The 25,446-nt window shown below is 41.6% G+C and overlaps 1 protein-coding gene across 6 annotated transcripts in view; it reads left to right on the forward strand.

The window, feature by feature from the left end:
* LOC121288169 (carbohydrate sulfotransferase 12-like) overlaps positions 1-25,446 on the forward strand; it is a 372,813-nt gene that overhangs the window by 14,617 nt on the left and 332,750 nt on the right. For 5 of the 6 annotated variants that reach the window (XM_041206574.1, XM_041206576.1, XM_041206575.1 and 2 more), the window contains one exon: positions 5,454-9,426. The exons of the other annotated variant lie outside the window; for it this stretch is intronic. In XM_041206574.1, the coding sequence (XP_041062508.1) occupies positions 5,526-6,833 (1,308 nt within the window). In that variant the 5' untranslated portion in view covers positions 5,454-5,525 and the 3' untranslated portion in view covers positions 6,834-9,426. Of the gene's footprint in view, positions 1-5,453; positions 9,427-25,446 lie in introns of those variants that run through there. 6 annotated transcript variants of the gene reach the window in all.

Consider the following 25,446-nt stretch of genomic DNA (forward strand, 5'->3'; position numbering starts at 1 on the left):
GCTGCCTCTCTCTCTCTCTCGCTGCCTCTCTCTCTCTCTCTCTCGCTGCCTCTCTCTCTCTCTCTCTCGCTGCCTCTCTCTCTCTCTCTCTCTCGCTGCCTCTCTCTCTCTCTCTCTCGCTGCCTCTCTCTCTCTCTCTCTCGCTGCCTGCCTGCCTGCCTCTCTCTCTCTGCCTCTCTCTCTCTCTCGCTGCCTGCCTGTCTCTCTCTCGCTGCCTGCCTGCCTGTCTCTCTCTCGCTGCCTGCCTGCCTGCCTCTCTCTCTCTCGCTGCCTGCCTGCCTGCCTGTCTCTCTCTCGCTGCCTGCCTGCCTGCCTCTCTCTCTCTCGCTGCCTGCCTGCCTGCCTCTCTCTCTCTCTGCCTGCCTCTCACTCTCTCTGCCTGCCTCTCTCTCTCTCTCTCTCTGCCTGCCCTCTCTCTCTCTCTCTCTCTGCCTGCCTGCCCCTCTCTCTCTCTCTGCCTGCCTGCCCCTCACTCTCTCTCTCTGCCTGCCTCTCTCTCTCTCTCTGCCTGCCTGCCCCTCACTCTCTCTCTCTGCCTGCCTCTCTCTCTCTCGCTGCCTGCCTGCCCCTCTCTCTCTCGCTGCCTGCCTGCCCCTCTCTCTCTCTCTCTCGCTGCCTGCCTGCCTCTCTCTCTCTCTCTCTCTCTCTCTCTCTCTCTCTCTGCCTCTCTCTCTCGCTGCCTCTCTCTCTCTCGCTGCCTCTCTCTCTCTCGCTGCCTCTCTCTCTCTCGCTGCCTCTCTCTCTCTCGCTGCCTCTCTCTCTCTCGCTGCCTCTCTCTCTCTCGCTGCCTCTCTCTCTCTCGCTGCCTCTCTCTCTCTCTCGCTGCCTCTCTCTCTCTCTCGCTGCCTCTCTCTCTCTCTCGCTGCCTCTCTCTCTCTCGCTGCCTCTCTCTCTCTCACTGCCTCTCTCTCTCTCGCTGCCCCTCCCTCTCTCTCTCTCTGCCTCTCTCTCTCTCTCTGCCTCTCTCTCTCTCTCTGCCTCTCTCTCTCTCTCTCTCGCTGCCTCTCTCTCTCTCTCTCTCGCTGCCTCTCTCTCTCTCTCTCTCGCTGCCTCTCTCTCTCTCTCTCTCGCTGCCTCTCTCTCTCTCTCTCTCGCTGCCTCTCTCTCTCTCTCTCGCTGCCTCTCTCTCTCTCTCGCTGCCTCTCTCTCTCTCTCTCGCTGCCTCTCTCTCTCTCTCTCTCGCTGCCTCTCTCTCTCTCTCTCTCTCTCTCGCTGCCTCTCTCTCTCTCTCTCTCTCTCTCTCGCTGCCTCTCTCTCTCTCGCTGCCTCTCTCTCTCTCGCTGCCTCTCTCTCTCTCGCTGCCTCTCTCTCTCTCGCTGCCTCTCTCTCTCTCGCTGCCTCTCTCTCTCTCGCTGCCTCTCTCTCTCTCGCTGCCTCTCTCTCTCTCGCTGCCTCTCTCTCTCTCGCTGCCTCTCTCTCTCTCGCTGCCTCTCTCTCTCTCGCTGCCTCTCTCTCTCTCGCTGCCTCTCTCTCTCTCGCTGCCTCTCTCTCTCTCTCTCTCTCTCTCTCTCTCGCTGCCTCTCTCTCTCTCTCGCTGCCTCTCTCTCTCTCTCTCGCTGCCTGCCTGCCTCTCTCTCTCTGCCTCTCTCTCTCTCTCGCTGCCTGCCTGCCTGTCACTCTCTCGCTGCCTGCCTGTCTCTCTCTCGCTGCCTGCCTGCCTGTCTCTCTCTCTCTCGCTGCCTGCCTGCCTGTCTCTCTCTCTCTCGCTGCCTGCCTGCCTGCCTCTCTCTCTCTCGCAGCCTGCCTGCCTCTCTCTCTCTCGCTGCCTGCCTGCCTCTCTCTCTCTCACTGCCTGCCTGCCTCTCTCTCTCTTGCTGCCTGCCTGCCTGCCTCTCTCTCTCTTGCTGCCTACCTGCCTCTCTCTCTCTCGCTGCCTGCCTGCCTCTCTCTCTCTCGCTGCCTGCCTGCCTCTCTCTCTCTCGCTGCCTGCCTGCCTCTCTCTCGCTGCCTGCCTGCCTGCCTCTCTCTCTCTCGCTGCCTGCCTGCCTCTCTCTCTCTCGCTGCCTGCCTGCCTCTCTCTCTCTCGCTGCCTGCCTGCCTCTCTCTCTCTCTCGCTGCCTGCCTGCCTCTCTCTCTCTCTCTCGCTGCCTGCCTGCCTCTCTCTCTCTCTCGCTGCCTGCCTGCCTCTCTCTCTCTCTCGCTGCCTGCCTGCCTCTCTCTCTCTCTCGCTGCCTGCCTGCCTCTCTCTCTCTCTCGCTGCCTGCCTGCCTCTCTCTCTCTCGCTGCCTGCCTGCCTCTCTCTCTCTCGCTGCCTGCCTGCCTCTCTCTCTCTCGCTGCCTGCCTGCCTCTCTCTCTCTCGCTGCCTGCCTGCCTCTCTCTCTCTCGCTGCCTGCCTGCCTCTCTCTCTCTCGCTGCCTGCCTGCCTCTCTCTCTCTCGCTGCCTGCCTGCCTCTCTCTCTCTTGCTGCCTGCCTGCCTCTCTCTCTCTCGCTGCCTGCCTGCCTCTCTCTCTCTCGCTGCCTGCCTGCCTCTCTCTCTCTCGCTGCCTGCCTGCCTCTCTCTCTCTCGCTGCCTGCCTGCCTCTCTCTCTCTCGCTGCCTGCCTGCCTCTCTCTCTCTCGCTGCCTGCCTGCCTCTCTCTCTCTCGCTGCCCGCCTGCCTCTCTCTCTCTCGCTGCCCGCCTGCCTCTCTCTCTCTCGCTGCCCGCCTGCCTCTCTCTCTCTCGCTGCCCGCCTGCCTCTCTCTCTCTAGCTGCCCGCCTGCCTCTCTCTCTCTAGCTGCCTGCCTGCCTCTCTCTCTCTCGCTGCCTGCCTGCCTCTCTCTCTCTCGCTGCCTGCCTGCCTCTCTCTCTCTCGCTGCCTGCCTGCCTCTCTCTCTCTCGCTGCCTGCCTGCCTCTCTCTCTCTCGCTGCCTGCCTGCCTCTCTCTCTCTCGCTGCCTGCCTGCCTCTCTCTCTCGCTGCCTGCCTGCCTCTCTCTCTCTCGCTGCCTGCCTGCCTCTCTCTCTCTCGCTGCCTGCCTGCCTCTCTCTCTCTCGCTGCCTGCCTGCCTCTCTCTCTCTCGCTGCCTGCCTGCCTCTCTCTCTCTCGCTGCCTGCCTGCCTCTCTCTCTCTCTTCCCCTCCCCCCTCATTTCAAAGGTGATTGTCTATAAGTGTAATGAAATATTGTTACACCTGTGCAGTATGTTGGTGAGTCCACATCTAGAGAACAGTGTACCATTTTTGTCTCCTTATTAAAGGAGGGATATATTTGCATAGGAGGCAGTTCAGAGAGGGTTCACTCGGTTAATTCTTGGGCCTTATGAAGCAAAGTTGGGCAGGTTGGGCCTATATTTATTGGAGTTTAGAAAAATGAGAATTGATCTCACTGAAATATAAGATTCTGAGGGTGCTTGACAATGGAAATGCTGTGAGGATGTGGATGAATCTAGAACTAGAGGCCACAGTTTCGGAATAAGGGGATGGAAGTGAGAAGAATTTATTTTCTGAGGGCCATTTATTTTTGACATTCTCTACCCCAGAGAGCAGTGGAGACTGGGTCATTGATTATATTTAATGCTGAGTTAGACAGGTTTTTGATCTACAGGTGGTTGAGAGTTATGAAGAGTTAATGCCACAATCAGATCAGCCATTATCTTATTGAAAGGTGGAACAGGCTTGAAGAGCCAAATGGCCTACTCCTGTTCCAAATTCTTAGGTTCTAATGTTTGACTCTCACGTTGGGTTCCTGACCCAAAATCCTTCCCAGGGAATCACTGGAGCTTGGCAAAGATGGGGGAATATAGGTGTGTGGGGAGGGAAGGAGCTGGATAAGGCAATCTGAGTTATGGTTTGTAGACAGTTGAAGCAAGGAAGATATTGGAGATCTTGAGCCTCAAAGTGATAAAGGCATGCATTCAGCTCAGTACTTCTCCGTAGTTTTCTTATCTCGCCTTGACCGATGACAGAAAAGCACAAATGAAACGTCAAAGAAACGAGGAGACAAAAACTAAAATGAAAGAAAGATAACCTGATAATAAAGCACTAAGCAGACATCTGAGGGTTTAGAAAAAGACCTGTAACAAAAGGCATTACTTATTAAAGTTGATCTCATTTCTAATTTACGACAACACAATTTTGAAAAATATAGTAACAAAAGCATTTAAAGGTGTTTTGCTTAGCTAGACAGTAGCCAGGGTTTTCCACTGCTGTACACAGCAGTCTGCAGTTGTTTCCTCATTCACTTTAATGGCTGGTGAATTGCAAAATGGTTAGTGCATAAGCGGAAAACTCTGGTTTAAGTTGTTTAAACTCTCAACCAAATGGGGTATCCACCCAAGCATTTGTTCCTGTGAATACAACGTTCCTACTTAGGAAAAAAATTCATCAAAAATGCAGTGGGAAATTTGACTTGTTGCAATCATCAGCTGCCTCCCCTGAGTGATTAAGTATGACAAGAAGTTGAAGGAATTCATCTGTCTATTTTCAATTCTTCTGCATGGTATGCTGTATATCCATTATTATACATTGTCCTTCATCAATCTCCCCTCTCTTTCAAAATTATCCTCATTTTCTTCATCTACTCCCTCTCCAGATATTTTCTTCACTGAATTTGCTACTATGCTCTGTCTCCAGAATGAGAGATTGCTCACCTTTAGAAATTTTTACCTCTCCAAAACTCATTTGGCCCAACCACAACTGATTTGCCTAGCTTCATCCTTCAACCGTGTCCTCCACGTTAATGCCAGCACTCCCAGACACACACACGGCAAAGTCCCTTGACCTTGAGACTTTTGAGTTCTCCATCTCAAGACAATTACCAGTACCTTATTTCTTTGTCATCTCCCCATGCCTAAGAGCTTCCTTGTCATCAGTTACCATCTTAAAACATCACTCTTCATTTCGCTGTTTGCTAAAAACTGAGTGGCTTGCTAGGCTACTTTAGAGGGCCTTTAAGAGTCAACAACATCAGACCGAGTAAGGATGGTAGGATTAATTCCCTAAAGTATGTTAGTGACCCTGCTGGATTTTTATAACAACTCAACAACTTCATGGTCATTTTTACTGGTTTGTGTCTCTTAATTTTCCTGGATTTTTTAGAAGCTGAATTCAAATTCTCAAATTGCCACAGTAACATTTGAACTCTCCATTTTTCAGGTTATTAGTTCATGCCTCTGGATTAATATAACTACTGTGCTACTGTACTGTGTTCTGCTAGTTCCTTTGTCTCTTCACTTGTTAATATTTGATAAAATATTACAACTTTCTAAGACAGTTCTAATAAAATAAAATATTGAATATGAATTGGATAGCAAATATGCTACCTACCTTTTATAGACAAGCAAAATATTACTGGGGTTGATCACATCAGATTTTAAATACTTCTCATTTTAATTGTTTCAAGTGGAATCAAAACACCAAGTTTCTATGAATTATATTAGACTTTTTTTAAAAAAGTGGTTAAATAATGCTATTAGCATTCTTGTATTGAACAGGTTATGAATGAATGATTTTGAAATCTTTCTCTTTTGCTCCAGAGTCCACTTTTTTTGGGATGATTTGTTGTAGATGAACATCCAGCAGAAGCCAGTGACGGAGGCAGGGCAGGTATGCACTTACTCAAAATGAGTAAGTCTCGGATCTTCCAGATCTGTGGTATCATGGCCTCTGTGTTTATGATTCTACTGATCATATTTTATTGGGATGATGTTGGGACAGCCCGTTTCTACTTGCACACGGCAATCACAAGAATTCAGGTCACACGCCTTCCTCCAATGATAGACCTAAACCATGACCAGCTAAATTCCAAAAAGACAGTAGAAGAAAGAACGCCCAGTTCTGAAGCTGATATTATTCAGGATGACCTTGACTTGACATATCTGGAAAACACAAAGAGATATCAAAAGGGAGGAGATTCCCATGAGATAGAAGAAACTTTCAATGCAATATCTGTACCCAGCTTTGAGGAGCAACTCCCAGGCTTTGACTTGGGAACCAATGCTGCAAAAACTAAGACCGAGTTAGAATGGACACAGAATGAGAGGAAACAGAAAATTAGAGATGTTTGCGAAGACTCCAGTATCACGTTCTCAGGGAAAAACAGGAATTTTGAAGATATTCCAAATAAAGAATTGGACCATCTAATTGTGGATGACCGACATGGGATTATTTACTGTTATGTTCCCAAAGTGGCCTGCACTAATTGGAAGCGGATCATGATTCTATTAAGCGGAAGTCTTTTAAAACAAGGCACTCCTTACCGTGATCCACTTGAGATCCCCAGGGACCTTGTGCATAACTCCACCAGCCATTTCACCTTCAACAAGTTCTGGAAGCATTATGGCAAATTCTCAAAACACCTCATGAAGATCAAATTGAAAAAGTACACCAAATTTCTCTTTGTACGCGATCCTTTTGTAAGACTAATTTCAGCATTCCGCAGCAAGTTTGGAAATAAGAATGAGGACTTTTACAGTCGCTTTGCAATCCCAATGCTCCAACTGTATGCTAATTATTCGAACCCGCCATCATCTGTCAATGAGGCTTTCTCTGCAGGAATCAAGCCCACCTTTATTAACTTCATTCAGTATTTGTTAGACCCACGGACTGAGGAAGATATGCCTTTTAATGAACACTGGCGACAGGTATACAGGCTTTGTCACCCATGTCAAATAAATTATGACTTTATTGGAAAACTTGAAAGTTTGGACGAGGATGCTAGTTACTTACTAAAGTTGTTGAACGTGGAAAAGTTTGTTCAGTTTCCACTCAGTTTACGGAACCGGACAGTTAGCAGCTGGGAAGAGGACTGGTTTTCAAAAATTCCAGTGGCTTGGAGAAAAAAGCTGTATGAACTTTACCAGCCTGATTTTGTTGTCTTTGGTTATCCCAAACCGACAAATTTATTATTTGGCTGATCTCAAAGGTGCACTAAAAGCCTTAAAGAAAATGGGTGTGCATTGAATGCCTCATGTGCAACTCCTTGGTGGACTTCCATCTTGCCAGGAAAATGTTGGCAGTATTGTGAAAATGTCACAATTTCAAAACACATTGATTAGATTACAATATGTGTAATTCTTCCTCACTCCCATGTGCTAATATTTTTATTTTGGCCAGTAAAGTAAAGCAGGTCCTCTTGCCAATGGATAGACTTGATAACCAATTGGAAATCTAGCCTGATAATCCGGTTTCTGAATTTTATATTCCATATTTGCTAAACTGATAGGCAGTGGAATACAGTCACTGGGATTTATCAATGAGATGTTCCTTACCGTGATGTAATTATAATATTTTGAGCGATTGAATGTTGACCACTCTATACCAATCAGTGAAAAATCGAAAGCAAATTTACTTATGCTTTTTGAAGTTGAAACAAGAACTGCTTAATACTGATTATTAGAATCAGTGTCAGGCTTGATGCTGGGAGAAAGGGCTTGGCTTTATGAATACCTGCTAACTGCTGTGATATTGATTTTAAGTATAATTTCCTCCTCCTTTAATATTTCCTGACTTTAAAAGTCCAGACTTTGATTTACATATTCACTTGATATACCTTGCTTGTTTTCGAAATCTTTTTCAATCTTGATGGTGTCCTGCATAACAGGCCTTGACTCATCATCAGGATTTCTCAATCTTCTTTTAAAAAAAGTATCCTAGCCTAATACTGTGCACACCTTCTGATTTTCATAATTCAATTTGGTATAGCAACTTGAAAGTAACCTTCCATGGGAAAGTTGAGTCCATGATGAAGAATTCTTACTTGAATTAAAATATCTCTCTGAGCAGAATGCTAGAGTGCAATATTGGGTTAGTTCTAAATGTAGCCCTACTATTATTACAGGCAAATTTTAACTTTGATTTCATTTTATTTCTACTAAGCACATTGGCAAGTGGCATACAAGCAATGCCACTTGTAGCTATTATGCTTGGATAAGTGTCAAAGCAAAGTCATGTGCCTTGTATTCCCCATTACAGCAAATATGTTTTGCACATAATCCAGGATGTGTCAAATTTCAGTTAGTAAGTTGAGCTACTGACCCTAGTCAATTAAGCCACATAGAAATGTGTCTCAACATTGACTAATGGTAAATATTATACAAATTGTATATTTTATACATTTATGGGATAAAGCAATAGATTTTGTTTTTGAGAGTTACAGAAGTGTCTTGTTTATAATTTTGAGGATTTTTGCACATTTTGTTGTTGTATAGCCTAAGAGACAATAGTTATAAAGGGAAAACTAAGCGATTATTTTCTGTACTAAATAATCAGCTTGTGTTTTTTTTAAATCCTGTTACTTTAGAAGATGTCTTAAACAAAAATAATTTTTGCCTCATGGAAATCTGATATTTTGGGTTTGTTTCACTCATTAACTGCATAATAACTGCTTTAATTTTAATGGGGACTAACTGGCCCTTTAGCGCAGACTGGAGAAAATTGGAAATGTTCATCTGTGGGGCCGTTGTTGCTGGTCTTGAAGCATCAGCTGCCATTAAATTAGTGAAACTCTCCCAGAATGCACACATTAAAATTCAGGCTTTCTGCAACACTCCTTCTTTGGGTTCAGTGCAAAAAGGCAAGCTGTATAAGCAAAACTCCTCCCATGATCTGAAACTTCATATGTGTGCAACATGTTAGACAGTGTGTTGCACTGCTAATGACTATGATTTTTCTGATTGTATTAGACAAAAAGTCTTGTGCCCAAAGCACCTCACAGCCAATGAAGTGTAGTCACTGTTGTTTGCGGGAAAATCAGACACTTTAATGTCCCTCGAACAGCATTAGGTGAATGAATGATCAGTTAATCTGCTTACTTGAACCAATGAATGTCTATCCCAAGGGTCGTTCCTCTGACAATGCAGCATTCCTTCAGTTTAGGTGATATGTTGAAGTCCTAAGTTGGGGTATGAGCCCATCACTTTCCGACTCAAAATAGACATGGCAAACACTGAACCAAACTTATATTTAAAGCACTGGAGACCCAGATGGGCTTTTCACCACATACTCCTCCTTACTTTGAAATTCAGGAATCTCATTGTGAGAACGTATGATTAAAGCTAATAACCTAATCCCTCTATAAGTGAGAGAATTTCACGAGTAGAAAAGTACAGCCAGATAAATTTCACATATAAAAAATAATTTGAATTACTTCTCAAGGGTTTAAATGTAAGTTCCAGAAAGTATTTCCCTCAGTCTGATTTGAAAGACTTTCAAGTGACATAGGCTTTTTTCTGACTTTTTGAAGTGTTATTTGCACACCGATGTGATACCCTACCTACTCCACTGAGTCTGAATGTAATTTTTTTTAAATTACAATGGAGAAAATCTGGTTTCTGAACTTGAACATTGAGGCATCGATGACTGGTGCAGCAGTGCCTTTATATAAAAAAAAAAGCTTTTCATGTCACTGATGTTAATAACAGCCTTCTTTTTTCCCTCAGGTAATAAATCTGTTTATAAGTTTGTACTCTTTGATGCCAGTCAGCAAAATAAAACCAATCCACACCTTGACTGGAATTCACAAATAAACCATGCTTTAATAGGAGCATACGGACTCAACGTTAACTGTGTTCCTCTCCGCAGATGCTGTCAGACCTGAGTTTTTCCAGGTATTTTTATTTTTGTCATGCATTAATAGGCTTGTTCCCATAGTTCAGCATAAGTATTCAAGCAGAGTCTGCAAAATTTGCATGTTTTTAACATTGCAGAGAAACACAGTTTCTGATGTAATTGACTCATGGAGTCGAGTAACGTCACACTGAAAATCTTTTTTGGTCAAATGGACCCCTATGAAAATATGAATGCCTCCATATTCCCTTTCTTACCTCACAGACTAGGGATCCATTTTCAGAATACAGTATAAACTAAGTAAAGGCCTTTATAACTTAATGATAAATTGGCCTAAAAATTAGAATGCAGATTTTATAGTTTGCAGCAAGATTGATCCCTGTTTCTATCACAGTATGCAATCTGCTGCCTAATTCTGGTTAAGCAGTGTAGGGATATCTAAATTCTGGTTGCTTGAGATTGAACGTATGGTAAAAACATGATATTTAGAAATTACTTTTGAAAAAAGTGAAGTACCTTGTACAGAAATTAACCCCATGCCTCCTTCCCTTTATAATTATTTCAAAACTGTTGTCTATATTTTTCTCAATGTATTCTTATATTGAAAACACATTCAGCCTATTGATCACTGGTCTCTATTAGCTGACAATGGTGAAAATTATCATGAGAGAGTCTCCTCCAAACACATTTTGCTCCAAATATATTAGTTGGAGGCTCCAGCCGTACAAATAAATCCCCTGCAAATGCATAAGTTGTTTCTGTGCTAACAAATGCTAGTTGCACTATTGCATTTTCTTGGCATGCTTATCAGCTACCTAAATTGCCAAGTGCTAATCTCCAATCAAAAGGCAGATGGGTGACTTGTTCCATACACTTCCTAGGTGGTGTGTGAATGTAGCAAACAAACAATTTTTTAATTCTCTTTTTTCTCTCTCTGCCTCTTCTGTCTCCTCATCCCAGTGACTTGCATTTGTGTTCAGTCTTTAAAAAAGCTTGACAAAATGAACAAATAAAGGGACAGTGACTGCGTGGATACAATGTTGGTAATGGACAGAAATGGAGTAGTTGCGAGTGAACAGTTGTTTTTCAGACAGGAAGTATACAGTGGTATCCCCCAGGACTACTGTTCTTTCTGATGTATATTAACAATCCACATATGTAGTCACTTGGTAGCACAGAGTATTGAAAAAAGATATGTTGTCGAAGCTTTTTGCCTTGCACTCATCAGGAGATTACCAAATTTAAAAGGGAACAACAATTTATACTGCATGAGATAAGGGTGCTGATTGGTTGAGGCATTGCCATGGAGAATGCACCAGAAAACAGTTAAACCCTAGCTTTTGTTTAAATTCAAAAAAGGCAAGTTGATTCTAGTCGAGGCATTGTTATGGAGAATGTGCCAGGGAATAGTCCCCCATGTTTTTGTTTAATTGAAAACAACGTTGTGTAGGCTTTGCACCTTTTTCAATTAACCAGAGGTAAATTGCGGATTTTTATTTGTAACGCAGCAAGTTTTTATGATCCAGAATGCACTGCCTGAAAGGTGATGGGAAGCACCTTTTGAAAAGGAATTGGTTAATTACTTGAAAGGGAAACATTTTCGGCACCATGGCAAAAGAGCAGGAGGTCGGGACTTTCAAAGGGCTGTCATTGGCACGATGAGCCAAAAGGCCATCTTTTTGCTGTTTCCATTGCCACAATTATCAATGCTTCACAGATTTCATTGTATTCTATGCAAGTTTCAAATCTTTTTGTCAGGAATAAACTACAAGTTCTATTTCATTCTAAGATCATATAAGCCTGCTTGTGTGATCTTTTCTTGGGCTTCCTGCCTATTTTGAATCATTTCCACAACATTTTATGAATATAATTTTATGGGGGACAATTTGAATTTGCTTATTTTTCTAGATTGCAATAGAATATCTAAGATTCTTAAAGCCATATTTTCAACAGGATTTTTAAATGATTCAGGTGGTTAATGATAATCCATGTAGTCTAAAATATGGGTCATTTTGTCTAATTTTTAATCATTATTTACTATCGTGTGGTAATATCTCACGACCTTGAAATCGAAGTGTAAAAATCCTGGCAGGCAGCTTTAAGTCTATAGATGTGTTGTCTTTATGGGTTGTTTAAAATGAAACATCAACTACAAAATAATGTCTATTCTGCCTATTAATGATCAAATCTGCTTATAATTAGGGATGTTCCTATATGACAGTATGTAAAGTTGTTGCTGACCTTCTGGTAAACAGAAGGACATTTTTTAAAAAAGGTTTGTTAAACTGTATGTTTTCAGGAAAATGTCCAGATAATTGGTATTTCATAGCACTGTGATGATTTTGTAACACTTTTAATCAATTGTGCTAAATCAAAAATCACTGTGCTAATGCCATCCCAGAGAGTAGAAATCTGAGTTCACTGTTATGTTGCACATTACTATAGTCTTACACTTTGCATATTCGTGAGAAGTATTGATTCTAATTTATTTAAGTGAATGTTAGGATAAACATTTTGTAATTGATTCAGAGACCAGATGCATTTTTTTCATTACTTTCATTAATAAATGAAGTGTCTGAGAATTTGTGTACTTTGGACATGAGCAGACACATCTCTGCTGCCAGGTCAGCATGCCTGTCTTGCACGCACTGTAGTGCTACTTTAATCAGTTTTCCTGCTTAAGAACATCTAAAGAAGGGACAAATCTTAGGCATTTCTGAAAATTGAATTCTGCAGAAATGCATCTTAAATTTCCAAAATATTAAAGTCTATGCTAAAAAGTTGTTATTTTGGGACTTCCCTTTATTGTTCTCTTTAAAACATGTACCGTACATTGTTTATTCAGTTCCAATCTCCAAAGTAATGTCACATCAAGATGATTGACTGCAAATGGATTGAACAGTAGCCAAAATGGAGATTGTGGAACAAATGAAAATAGATTATGTTTAGTCTGCAGTTTTTTTTCAACTGGTATTTATAATTTTTTGTAGATGAAATAGAATAGATGAGGGATTGACAACTGCATTCTTTGGCTTTTACTCAAAGGATACCAAAACTGATGAAAAGTCTTTTGTTTTGAGGACTTTCCATTTCCTATAAAGACTGGTAAAAAGTGAAGAACATGTTTTTCTTAAATGTGTAAAGTTTTTGAAAAAATTGCTGTTCTTTTGGAGCAAATTGTGCAATAAAACTCCTTGGGCTTAACTAAGTAAAAATTAGCTTCTGTGTATTGGCTGAGGTCAGCTGCACCCTGCTAAGGTGCAAGGTATGAGCGTGGTAAAAATACAGCATTAAATCTAACTGGACATTTAGAACTTCTGTTTCTGTTACAAATTGCACTGTATAAAGTCAGATAATCAGACATGAGCAAATATTGAAAAAAAAATCCTTGTTCTTTCACTAAAAAGTTATTCTATTTGCAGTTTACTTCTATTAAGAGCATTAGTTCTCGACTGATCGTTTAACCTTCATTGAAGGTTAACATAACGAACTCTTAGGATATTGTGCACATATCCATTCAACCCCACAAAGACAGAAATTTACCAAGATCCTATTCTGACGATAACAACAAATTACTAGAAATTACAAACAAGTGTGCAAACTTTTTTTCAACTTGTGTTTGACGTATTTTTGACTATACCTTGACACTATATCATTCTTTTGGTTAACTGAGAGTTAAAAGTGTGGTGCAAGTTTACTTAATTCCTTTGCACCCCTTCAGGGGTAGAAGTTTTCTTGTTTCATCCCTTCCTATCAAGAGAATGAGAAGAACGTCCCCCTTGTGCGTATAGAAAGATTCTTGGAATAGGTTAAAGTCCACAATTTTTACAAATTTAAAATAAGTGCAAAATTATTTAAGGTTGGGTGCAAGAAAGAAAGAACTTGCATTTATAATAGCACCTTTCACATGTTTACACCCTGAAGATGTCCCAAAGCACTTTATAGCTTCTCAAGGACTTTTGAACACCAATCGCCCTTATAATGTAGGCTGCCAATTTGTATACACCAAGCCCCCTCTGAACATCAACAGCAAAAAAAAACCCTCAGAATAATCTGTTTTAGTCATACTACTCAAGGGGATTGATGTTGGCCAGGAGGCCAAGAGAAAATGCTGTGAGAACTCGACAATTCTTTGAATAGTGTCATGAGATGGTTTGCATTCGCCTAAGAGGGCAAAGAGGGCCGTGGTTTAACATCTCATCTGTTGAAGGGAGGTTGGTGCTATGCTGCATGAATTGCCTGGTATTTGACTGCCTTACTAAATAGTAGGCTCATAATAAAATCCTCCAGTTGTCAGATGCATTTTGTAAATGGCACTGCCCAAGGGCCATTTCTAAAACATAAGAATATAATCGAAACAATTTTGATACCTGATCATTTTATTACAATAATTATATTTAAGCCTTGAATGTCAGCCATCACAAAGTACTTCACAGGCAAAATGGAATGCCAGCATTGGTAGCAGAAAGACTTTGTGAGAGCGAGTTCAAAATTATAGAGATTTTGAGAAGTCTTTAAAAGATAAGATAAGCAGCAAGGTAGAGAAGTTTCAAAGACTAGGGCTGATATGCTCAAACATTCTGCCACCAATGTTGGAATGAAAGAAGGAATGTGAAGGAAGCCATGTTTGGAGGTTTGGGATATAGGGTTAGAGGAGGTTGCAGAGGTAGGGTAGCCAAGACCATGGAGAGATTTGTAAACAATGATGAGCCCTTTTATCATGGTATCAAAGAATGGTTACTGTGCAAAAGGAGGCCATTCTGCCTGTTGTCTGTTCCTGTTTTCCGCAAGAATAATTTACCTAATGCTACTCCACTACCTTTTTCTCTTGCCTATATATAAAGGCCAGGATCCCATATGCTTTGTTAACCCATTTCTCAACCTGCCCGGCCACCTCCAATGATTTGCGCACATATTCAGGTCCTTCTGCTCCTTCACCCCTTTTAGAATTATGCCCTTTATTTTATATTGGGTTGGCAGTCATCTCAGTTGGCTAGACAGCATGGAGATTGATCCTCATTCCAATGAGGTAGCCTCAAGGCCTGCCTCCTCACGCTTTGATGTGATCCAGGCAAATAATTGTCAAGGACCTGTCTTTCGGCAGAGAACTCGAGAAGAATTTTATATTGCTTTTCCAGTACCTTTCTACTTTAGGGGATGATGACGGTGTGGTGGTAATGTCATTAGACTAGCAATCCAAAGGCCTGGGCTCATGCTGTGGGGGAATGGGTTTAAATCGTACCACAGCAGTTGGTGGACTTTAAAATCAATTAATAAATCTGGAGTTGAAAACTAGTCTCAGTAACGTTGACCATTGTAAAAATCCATCTGGTTCACTAATGTTCTTTAGGGAAGAACATCTGCCATCCTTAGCCTGTCTGACCTACATATGACTCCAGACCTGCAGGAATGGGTTGACTCTTAACTGCCCACTGAAATGGCCTAGCAAGCCACTCATTTCAAGGCAATTAGGGATATGCAACAAATTCTGGCCTTGCCAGTGACACCCACATCCTGTGAAAGAATAAAATATATCAAGAATAGCAGATCCCTGGAGAACCCTACTATAAACCTTCCTCCAGTCTGAGGAACACCATTCACTGCTATTATGTTTCCTGTCACTCGGCCAATGTTGTATCCATGTTGCTGCTGTCCATTTTATTCCACAAGCTCTAATTTTGCTTATAAGTCTGTTTTGTGGGACTTTATCAAATATCTTTTGGAAGCCCATGTACACCACATCAACAGCATTGCCCTCATCTACCCTTCCCAATACTTAATAAAAAAATTCAAGCAAGTTAGTTAAACGCATTTTGCCCTGAACAAATAAGTGCTAGCTTTTCTTAATTAATAATTGATAATTTTGTCCCACACAATTGTTTCTTAAAAGTTTTCCCACCACAGATGTTAAACTGACTGGCCTGTAGTAGCTGAGCTTACCTTTTTTGACCACCGGTGTAGCATTGGCAATTTTCTAGTCCTCTGTCACTACCCCTGCATCACAGGAGGATTGAAAAATTATGGCCAATGCCTCTAATTTCCACTTTTACTTCCCTTAGCTTTCTTGGATATTTCTCATCCAATCCTGGTGACTTTTCAACTTACGGTCAGCCTTTCTAATACTTCCTCTTTAATAATTTTAACCCATCAAATGTCTCAACTATCTCCTCTTTCATTATGGCTTGAGCAGCATCTTCTTTCTTGGTTAAAAACAAATCATTTAGTACCTCAGCCAGGCCCCTGCCTCCAAGTGTAATGGTCCCACTCCTTTTACCACCCTTTTACTATTTGTATACCTACAGAAGACTTTTGGAGTCCCTTTTGTTAGGTGCCAGTCTCTTCTCGTACTCTTTGCTTCTCATTTGTTTTTTTTCAATTTCAATTCCCCTCTGAACTTGCTATATTGAGCCTGATTCTCAATAATATTATCCACCTGACATTGAGCTATGCACCCTTTTCTGCTTCGTCTTATTGTCTATCTCTTTTGCCATCCAAGGAGCTGTGGATTTGTTTGCTCTACCTTTCTGCCTCATGGGAGTGTGACTGTAACCAAACTACCTCCTTTAAAGGCAGCCCTTTGTTCAGTTTCAGGTTTGCCTTCCAAGCTTTGATTCTAATTTCTATTCTCACTCCATTGAAGTTTGCCCTCCCCCAATTAGTTATTCTTACTCAGGATTGCACCTCGTCCTTTTTAATTGCCAACCTAAACTTCATAATACAATAACCACTACCCCCGAAATGTTCCCTTACTGATACTTGATCCACTTGGCCCATCTCGGTCCCATGAACCAGACTGAGCAATGCCTCCCTTGTTAGACTGGGAACAAGCTACTGTAGAAAATTTTTCTGAGAACACTCTGAAAACTCTTTCCCCTATCTGCCCATTACACTATTGCTATCCTTCTCTATATTGGGATAATTAAAGTCCATTATAACTACTGTATAATTCTTGCTCTGCAATTTCCTCACAAATTTGTTCCTCTATATCTTTCCCACTAATTGGTAGCCTATAGAATATACCCAAATTTTAATTTGGTTTACTATAAGACAGCACATGGAAGAGATCAACGAGGAGAGCCTGTTAGAAGTCAGCCATGGCTCATTTGATAGCAATGTTACATCTGAGTTAGAAGGTTGTGGGTTCAAGTCCCACTCCTGGGTCTGAACACAAAAATCAAAAAGCTCCAGTGCAGTACTGGGATGTATTGCATTATTGGAGATGCCATTTCTGAAGTGAGATGTCAAACTATGAGCCCTCAGAAGTGAAGATAAAAGATCCCACAGTACAATTTTGAAAAATAAACGGGAATTATCCTCTGACAATGTTTATGCCTTAATCAACATCACAAAAACAGATTATCTGGCCATTGTTATATTGCTGTTTGTGGGAGCTTGCTATGCACAATTTGGCTGCTAATTTTCTTGTATTAGAACAGTGGTTACACTTCAAAAGTACATCATTGGCTGTAAAGTACTTTGGGAGATCCTGAGGTCATGAAAGGCACTATATAGTTACAATTCTGTTTTTACACGTTGGTCTGATTGTTCATACCTGATGTTGTAGCTCTTTGCTGTAATTTAAAATTACTCATTTTCCTGTCAGGAAATGAGCTACTCGTGCTTGTGCAACCAACATTGTTTCATCTGAGAAATAAAAAAAAGAAAGGAAGTTGTGCAACTTAAGAGAATGTTATGAACGCTATTCAAAGTACACTTCTAAATGGATGAAAGAAAACAGTATTTATGCAAGTGATAATCAACAGTTGCACTAATGAAAAAAGGCCAGTGACACAAGCACCTGCTGAAACTCCGCAAATCTGCCTTAAGATCATTGATTCTGTTTATATACATATTTAACTTGTTCCTGAATCGAAGTGCAGACGTTAGGAAAAGGTAGTACGTTAGGAAAAGGTAGTAACCCAAGTTCTTCCTAAATCTGACTTTGCAAAAGCAGTGCATCAGATACATAGGAATGTGTTCTTAGAGGGGTTGTACTTAGAAATTGTTTTGCCTAATATTATAGAAAATTATACCTGTAACCTATGGGTTTTTGCTAGTGAAACTGATTTACGCCAAGCATTGAAGTTGAACACGCTTATTTGCTGTTTGGTGGTGCTAATTTTAAAGTAGCCCACGTCATTTACAACATGTTCTATATTACTGCCACCAGAGTCCGTATTCTAAAGAAAGTCGAAGTTTAATGTTGAAATACAGGTCCATTAGGCTGTTGCATTGTTTCAATCTGCACTCTGGTTCAAAATAAAGCCTGTGCATTCATACACTAGAATTCTGTATCTGTTTTTGCTATTTATATGGATGAAAATTAGTGTTTAACCGAATAATATGTTTATTTTATGAATCTCAATGTAACAAAAATGCCTTTATTAACAGAATGGGACTGAATGAAAATAGTAGAATGGCTGAAATGTCTTGTTTTTATTTATATCTCTCACGAGACCCATGAATTTTATGCGAGCATTAGCATTAATAAAGTTACACTTTCGCACTCCAGACCAGACATTCTTGTTTCCTTTTCTTCATAGTTTTATAAGGAGAGAATCTTCACATGACGAAAATGCTGCCATAACTTACTCTACTAAAATATAATTCAAAATCTAAAACTAGGAACGTTCCGTAGGAACATAACACGTAAATCCAACATGCCATCCAGAAAACAAGTATTTCGGAGCAGAATCAATTGATTTAATTTCATGTGTTTTTTAAAGTGAATTTTCTGTGATCATTAATGTCAGATGTGGATAAGATTTTTTAAAGTAGAAATCCTAAAATAATTAGATGAACATAATGGTATCAAGTGGTTCCTTGTACTATTTCATACTATATGTGGTATGATACAATATTACTTAAAGCTTTGGTCAACTTAATGAACCAAAATTGCTGGCGGCTGAATTTTGCAAGGAATAATTTTTTGTTCATAATAGAATGGAAGCTCGGAACTTTGCAAGTAGAAGTAGCATGTGGAGCATCAAAATAAAGGCTTTTATTTGGATGCCCTTTAGATTCTGCTGTCTATTCATCTTGCCTAGTGTAAAGAACCTATTAGCAGAAGTGTCACCTTATACACAAAGTAGTCCAGGAGATAATATGCCCAGGTTAAATAACTTATATTGACGATAAGTCCATGAATTCATCATAAGGCATCTCATGTTCTCCAACTCTTCAGTGGTTGGACAAATAATATGACAAACTGCATTTCTATAAAATATGAATCTGGTTTATTAAGAAATATAAGATCAGCAGAAACAAAAATAACAAAGGTAAATCACAATTATTTAGTTTACTTACAAAACCAGTTTCAAAAGTATTATCAAAACTTCAGTTTTATTATTGTTAACTTCATTTTGTGGTTGTCCTGCCCAGTCAACAGGCCTTTTATCACCATTCCTATATCTTATAATAAAAGTAAAAATATAAACATACAAAATAGGAGCAGAAATAGGCCATTCGGCCCACTTGAGCCTGCTCCGCCATTCCATAAGATCATGGTAGATCTGTTTGTGCTTAGCGTTCCACATTCCCATCTGCCTTTGATTCTCTTGCCTAACAAGAATCTATCTACCTCTGTCTTAAAAATATTGTGACCCTGCTTCCATCACCTTCTGAGGCAAAGAGCTCCAAAGTTGCCAACCCTCTGAGAATGAGTGGTCAGGGCAATTCCTTGACCAGTTAGGGTCAGGTCGCCTGGTTTAAATTTCAAACGATGCTTGGCAGTTAACTGTCACCATCACTGGTGCATTCTCCATGGCAATACCTCTATCAATCAGAGCCCGCTTGCCAACAAATCACTCTCTTCACATACAATGTAAATTGTTGTTTTCACCTTATATTTATGTTCTTATGAAGTGCCCTGGTGAGTGCAAGACAAAAATCTTTGACATGTCTCTTTTTCTAGCAAAGTCCAGAAATAGAGGGAATAAGATTAAAATAAGACCTAGGCCGTTTAGGGTTGTCAGGAAGCACTTCGTCACTGAAAGTAAAATTGACATGTGGAACTCTCTTTCCCCCTCCACGAACTTCCCCCATCCCAAAATAACACCTGTTAAAGATAATCAAAATTAAAAAACAAACAATTATTAGATTTTTGTTAGGCTTTTTCATTTATTTTTGGAAGGTGGCTATTGCTGGCAAGGTTGTTATTCATTATCAATCCCTGTTGTTGCCCTTGAGAAAGGTGGTTGAGATTACTTCTTGAACCGTTGCTGCCTGTGTGAGGAAGTACTGTTGGGGAATTCCAGGATTTTGATCCAGGGCCAATAGAGGAACAGTGATATATTTCCAAGTCCAGGATCTGTGTGATCTGAAGGGGAGCTTAGAGATGGTGGTGCTCCCATGTATCTGCTGCCCTTGTCCTTCTAGGTGATAGAGTTTGCAAGTTTGGGAAGTGCTGTTGAAGAAATCTTGGTGAGTTGCTGCAGTGCATCATATAGATGGTACGCACTGCAGATACTTTGTGCTGGTGGTGGATGGGAAGCTGATCAAGTATGTTAGATGGTGTTGAGCTTCTTGAATGTTATTGGATCTGTACTCATCCAGGCAAGTGGAGAGTATTCCATCGTCCTCCTTTGTACCCTGTAGATGATGAAAAGGTTTTGGGGAGTCAGGAGGTTAGTATCTCACTGTAGAATACCTAGCTTCTGACCTGCCTTTGTAGCCAGACTATGTGATAGATCCAGGTAAGTTTCTGGTTAATGGTGACCTCAAGAATGTTGCTAATGGGGGATTCAGCGATGGTAATGGCTTTGGATGTCAAGGAGAGATGATTAGACTGTCCCATGTTTAAGATGATCATTGCCTGGCATGTGTAGTGTTAATGTTACTTGCCACTTATCAGATTAAGCCTGGATTTTGCTCAGGTCTTGCTGCTTGCAGGAATGTACTGCTTTAATATCTGAGGAGTTGTGAATAGTACTGAATACAGTGCAGCCATCAGCACACATCCAGATTTTTGACCTTATGTTGGAAGGAAGGTCATTAATGAAGCAGTTGAAGATGGTTGGGCCTAGGACACTACCCTGAGGATCCCCTGCAGTGATGTCCTGAGGCTGAGGTGATTGGTCTATTATTAAGGGTTACAGAATCCTGGTGGATAGAGGGAGTTCAGATAAAAATCTGCCATGTTCTAATTGATTTGTGTGGTGGGCTCACAGGATGAGCAGATTACAATGTTCCAAAGTGAAACATCCTTTCCGTGCAGCTGTTGCCTGATTGCTGAATGGTTCCAGCAGGTTCTACACATTAGGTCGTTTATTTGTAAACAGTACAGGATCTGTGATGCTCAAGGGGATTCCCAGAATATCAGAGTAAAAAATCGACTGCGACAAGCAATGAAATGTTTTTCCTGTTAGGAAAGCTATCTTGCAGTAGTTGACCATCATGACAACCATGTCTAATATATTCACAGCCACCAAGGTGGCAGGATGGCACAGTTTCCCAATGTTGCCTGAGCAGCTCAAAATTCAAACTCAAAGCATTACTGACTTTTCATATCGAAAATGGAAACTGTAATTAAGGCAGCTCAATACTGTGCATTTGCCACTACTGGCACTGTGCAAAGATAGCAACTTATTTGGTGCTGCACTTAACAGATGGCAGATCTCAGGAGACCTAATTTGCTTTATTTGACCTTTGACTTTTCTTAAAATCTGGTTGTCCAAAGTTTTTTTTATAGAAAAGGAAACCAGCACCCTCTCTAGTCCCCAACAATTGTTGTCATAAGAAACAGAGAGTCATCATGCACTGAACTTTCTAATCTTAATTAAGCAATAATTTGGAATTCCAGACTACACAAAATAATAAATGCAAAACAGTTCCTGCACATTAATAAACAACAAAGCTTGAGCAGGTATATATTTTTAAAAACACATATGCTGCTGGAATTTCCAAACTCTGTTAATTGTGCATACTGACAAAATGTTCTCAAAGGGGGAGAGTGGAACTGGAGAGTGCACAATTCCTATCAATCAGCTGCTGCAGGAGATGTGTAAAACTAATAGGGTAGTAATAGTAATGAGGGATTTCAACTTCCTCAACATTAACTGGGTTAGTCATAGTGTGATAGGTTTAGAGGGAGCGGAATTCTTAAAATGCATCCAGGAGAGCTTTTTAAGCCAGTACGTAGAAGGTCCTACAAGAGAGGGGGCGGTCCTGGACTGGAATGAAGCCGGGCAAATGGTAGAGGTATCAGTGGGTGAGTACTTTGCAGATAGTGATCATAACTTCATTAGAATCAAGGTTGTTATGGAAAAAGACAAGGATGGGCCAGAAATCAGGGTTCTAAATTGGGGAAAGGTCGATTTTAATAAGATCAGATATGATTTGGCCAGACTGGGCTGGGAGCAGCTACTTTTAGGTAAATCTGCGTCAGAGCAGCGGGACTCATTCAAGAAGGAAATAGGGAGAGTATATGGCCAACATATTCCAGTAAAGACAAAGGGTGGGACCATCAAATCCAGGGAATCCTGGATGTCGAGGGATATACAGGATTGGATAACGAGATAAAGGGAGGCTTAAGGCAGATACTAAGGGCTCAAAACAGTGGAAGCCTTAGAGGAGTATAGAATGTGTAGGGGGGGGGAAACTTAAAAAGAAAATTAGGAGAGCAAAAAGGGGGCATGAAAAACATTGGCAGGTAAAATAAAGGAAAATACAAAGTTATTTTACAAGTACATTAAGAGTAAGAGGATAACTAGGGAAAGAGTAGGACCTATTAAGGACCATAGTGGTAATTTGTGTGTGGAGCGGGAAGATGTAGGTAGGGTTCTAAATGAATACTTTGTGTCAGTGTTCCCAAGTGAGAGGGATGACGTGGGTGTGGAAATCAGGCAGAAAGAGTGTGATATAATTAAAGAAATTAACATAGAAAAAGAGGAGGTTCTAAGTGGTCTGGCAGGCTTAAAGGTAGATAAATCTCCAGGCCCAGATGAAATGTATCCCAGGCTGTTGAGTGAGGCAAGGGAGGAGATAGCAGGGGCGCTGGCAATAATTTTCAATATCTCTCTGGCCACAGGCAAGGTGCCAGAGGACTGGAGGTCAGCCAATGTTGTACCATTATTCAAGAAGGGAGGAAGTGATAAACCAGGGAACTACAGGTCAGTCAGTCTAACCTCAGTGATGGGGAAACTATTGGAAGCAATCCTGAGGGACAGAATTAATCTACACTTGGAGAGGCAGGGATTACTCAAGGACAGTCAGCATAGTTTTGTTAAGGGGAGGTCATGTCTGACCAATTTGATTGAATTTTTCGAAGAGGTGACTAGGTGTGTAGATGAGGGCAATGCATTTAACGTAGTCTATTTGGACTTCAGCAAGGCTTTTGATAAGGCGTGGGAAACTGATAACAAAGGTAAGAGCCCATGGGATCCAAGGCAATTTGGCAAATTGGATCCAGAATTGGCTGAGTGGCAGGAAGCAGAGGGTGATGGTCGAGTGGTGTTTTTGTGACTGGATGCCTGTGTCCAGTGGTGTTCCACAGGGATCGGTGTTGGGTCCCTTGCTGTTTGTGGTATATATAAACGATTTAGACTTGAGTGTAGGAGCGTTGATCAATAAGTTCACAGATAACATGAAAATTGGTGGGGTGGTAAATAATGAGGAGGATAGCCTTAGATTCCAGGAGGATATAGATGGGCTGGTCAGATGGGCTGATCAGTGGCAAATGGAATTTAAGATAAGTGTGAGGTGATGCACTTGGGCAGGACAAACAAGGCACAGGAGTACACGATGAATGTTAGGACCCTGGGAAGTACCGAGGATCAGAGGTATCTTGGTGTGCATGTCCACCAGTCCCTTAAGGTAGATATGGTGGTTAAGGAAGCATATGGGATATTTGCTTTTATTAGCCAAGGCATAGAATATAAGAGCAGGGAGGTTATGCTGGAACTGTATAAAATGCTGGTTAGCCCACAGCTAGAGTATTGCGTGCAGTTCTGGATGTTGCCTGGGCTGGAGAGTTTTAGTTATGAGAAGAGATTGGATAGGCTGGGATTATTTTCCCTGGAGCAGAGGAGATTGAGGGGGGACATGATTAAGGTGTATAAAATTATGAGGGGCATAGATAGAGTAAACAGTAAGGAACATTTCCCCTTGGTGGAGGGATCAATAACCAGGGGGCATAGATTTAAGGTAAAGGGCAGGAGGTTTAAAGGGGATGTGAGGAAGGATTTTTTCACCCAGAGGGTGATGGGAATCTGGAACTCACTGCCTGAAAGGGTGGTAGAGGCAGAAAGCCTCGTAACATTTAAGAAGTATTTGGATGTGCACTTGCGATGCCATGACATACAAGGCTATGGGCTGGGTGCTGGAAAATGGGATTAGAATAGCTAGGTACTTTTTTGCAGACTCGATGGGCCAAAGAGCCTTTTTCTGTGCTGTAGACCTCTATGACTCAATGAGAGTGTCTCCGTTGAAATTCTTAGAAACCAATCAAAGCAGGTCCAGGAAATTTCCTCATGGCTGATCCCCAGCCCAGCACAATAACTTGTAGCAAGCCACAATTCTGGTAGATTTACTTTGACACACTGGAATGGGAAGACTGAAATTGCAGCAGTGATTGGTGAGACTGAAGATAGGCAGTGTCGCAATAGGTAGGTAGAACGGTATAAGTGGGAGTTGAAAGTACAGGCTATGGAGTAATGTAAGTGTGAACTATACAAAGTATTTTTCTACTGGAATTGCCAGCTGCGGAGCTAGGGGTTGAATCGTTAATGCCGGGAGATTCCTCAACAACCACGGAGCGTTAGAAAATCTAGTACAACCCGCAGGTAATCTTGCACCATTTCAGTTTGACTCTGAGTACAAATGCATTGCAGTGATGAAGCTATTTTGCGAAGCACTCAGGGTTCCGTTCTATGGACAATTGTAAATCTACGCAGTCTTAACATTTGGACAGCAAAATTGTCTTCTAAACATTTCAATTTTTAACTTTTGAGAAAGAACTCTGTCCCTGGAAATATTGTCACACACATGGAGCTCTCAACTAACAGCACAATTAAAGGTTTAGCCAGGCAGAAGTTTGCAATGGAAAAAGAATTCTGCCCAGCTGGAACCCAAACTGTATCTACTGATTTCACACCGCTATCTCTAAGAATTACTGGAAGCATTGGCACGATTTGATTGTGATCTCAATCTTTTCACCAGTTTATCTGCGGAGTTTCCTGCATTGCAGACAAGCCTGAATAGGTCCTCACTTGATGCCCATGTGCTCTTCCAGCAAGGGTTGATAGTTGGTAGTTAGGAATAGAAACCCCTTCTTTTCCTCCCCTTTTAACCCAGGGATCTAGAAGCAAATGCCCTTGCCGCCACCATTGCTGAAACAATAAACAAAGCTGGGTGTTTCCTAATCTGTATGGATTGGCATCACATCCAACATATATCTACCGCCTTCACTGAGATTGGGGCACCTGTTTCCTCTCGATGTGAAGTAGGGCTCAGTCACCCTGTTCTGTGAAAGGAAAAATGAGGTGCAGTGCGCCTCTCCCAACCCGAGCCACAGGTTAAGAAGTTTGTTCATGGAGGAGACTAAAGTAAGATTAACAATCAGATGAAGAAAAATTAAACATGGAAAAATGTATTTGGCTGCTTAGAAGATCTTGCAGAAGGAACTTGTTGTAAGGGTTTGTTTAATAAGAGCTGCAGAGGCTTGTAAGGTTGAACATTAAAGTTTATTGGTAACACATAGATATTACACATGTACAACGTATAGTCCAGACTATGAGCCAATTCCATGCTTACTTCTGCACAGGTTTCTGCATACTCTTAAACTGATTCAGGTCCCTTGTCATGTGACCCTTTACATAACACTGTGGGCGGTACTGTTGTCCAGTCCCACATTAACCTTTGCTTTGCCAAATACCCTTACACTACACCTCCCTCAATCTTTACCCAACATATTTACAGTACAACCTTTCTTTACATGCTACCCCTTCTCCCCACCTTCAAGTCTCT

Source organism: Carcharodon carcharias, chromosome 15 (assembly GCF_017639515.1).
Source record: "Carcharodon carcharias isolate sCarCar2 chromosome 15, sCarCar2.pri, whole genome shotgun sequence".
NCBI classification, from domain to species: domain Eukaryota; kingdom Metazoa; phylum Chordata; class Chondrichthyes; order Lamniformes; family Lamnidae; genus Carcharodon; species Carcharodon carcharias.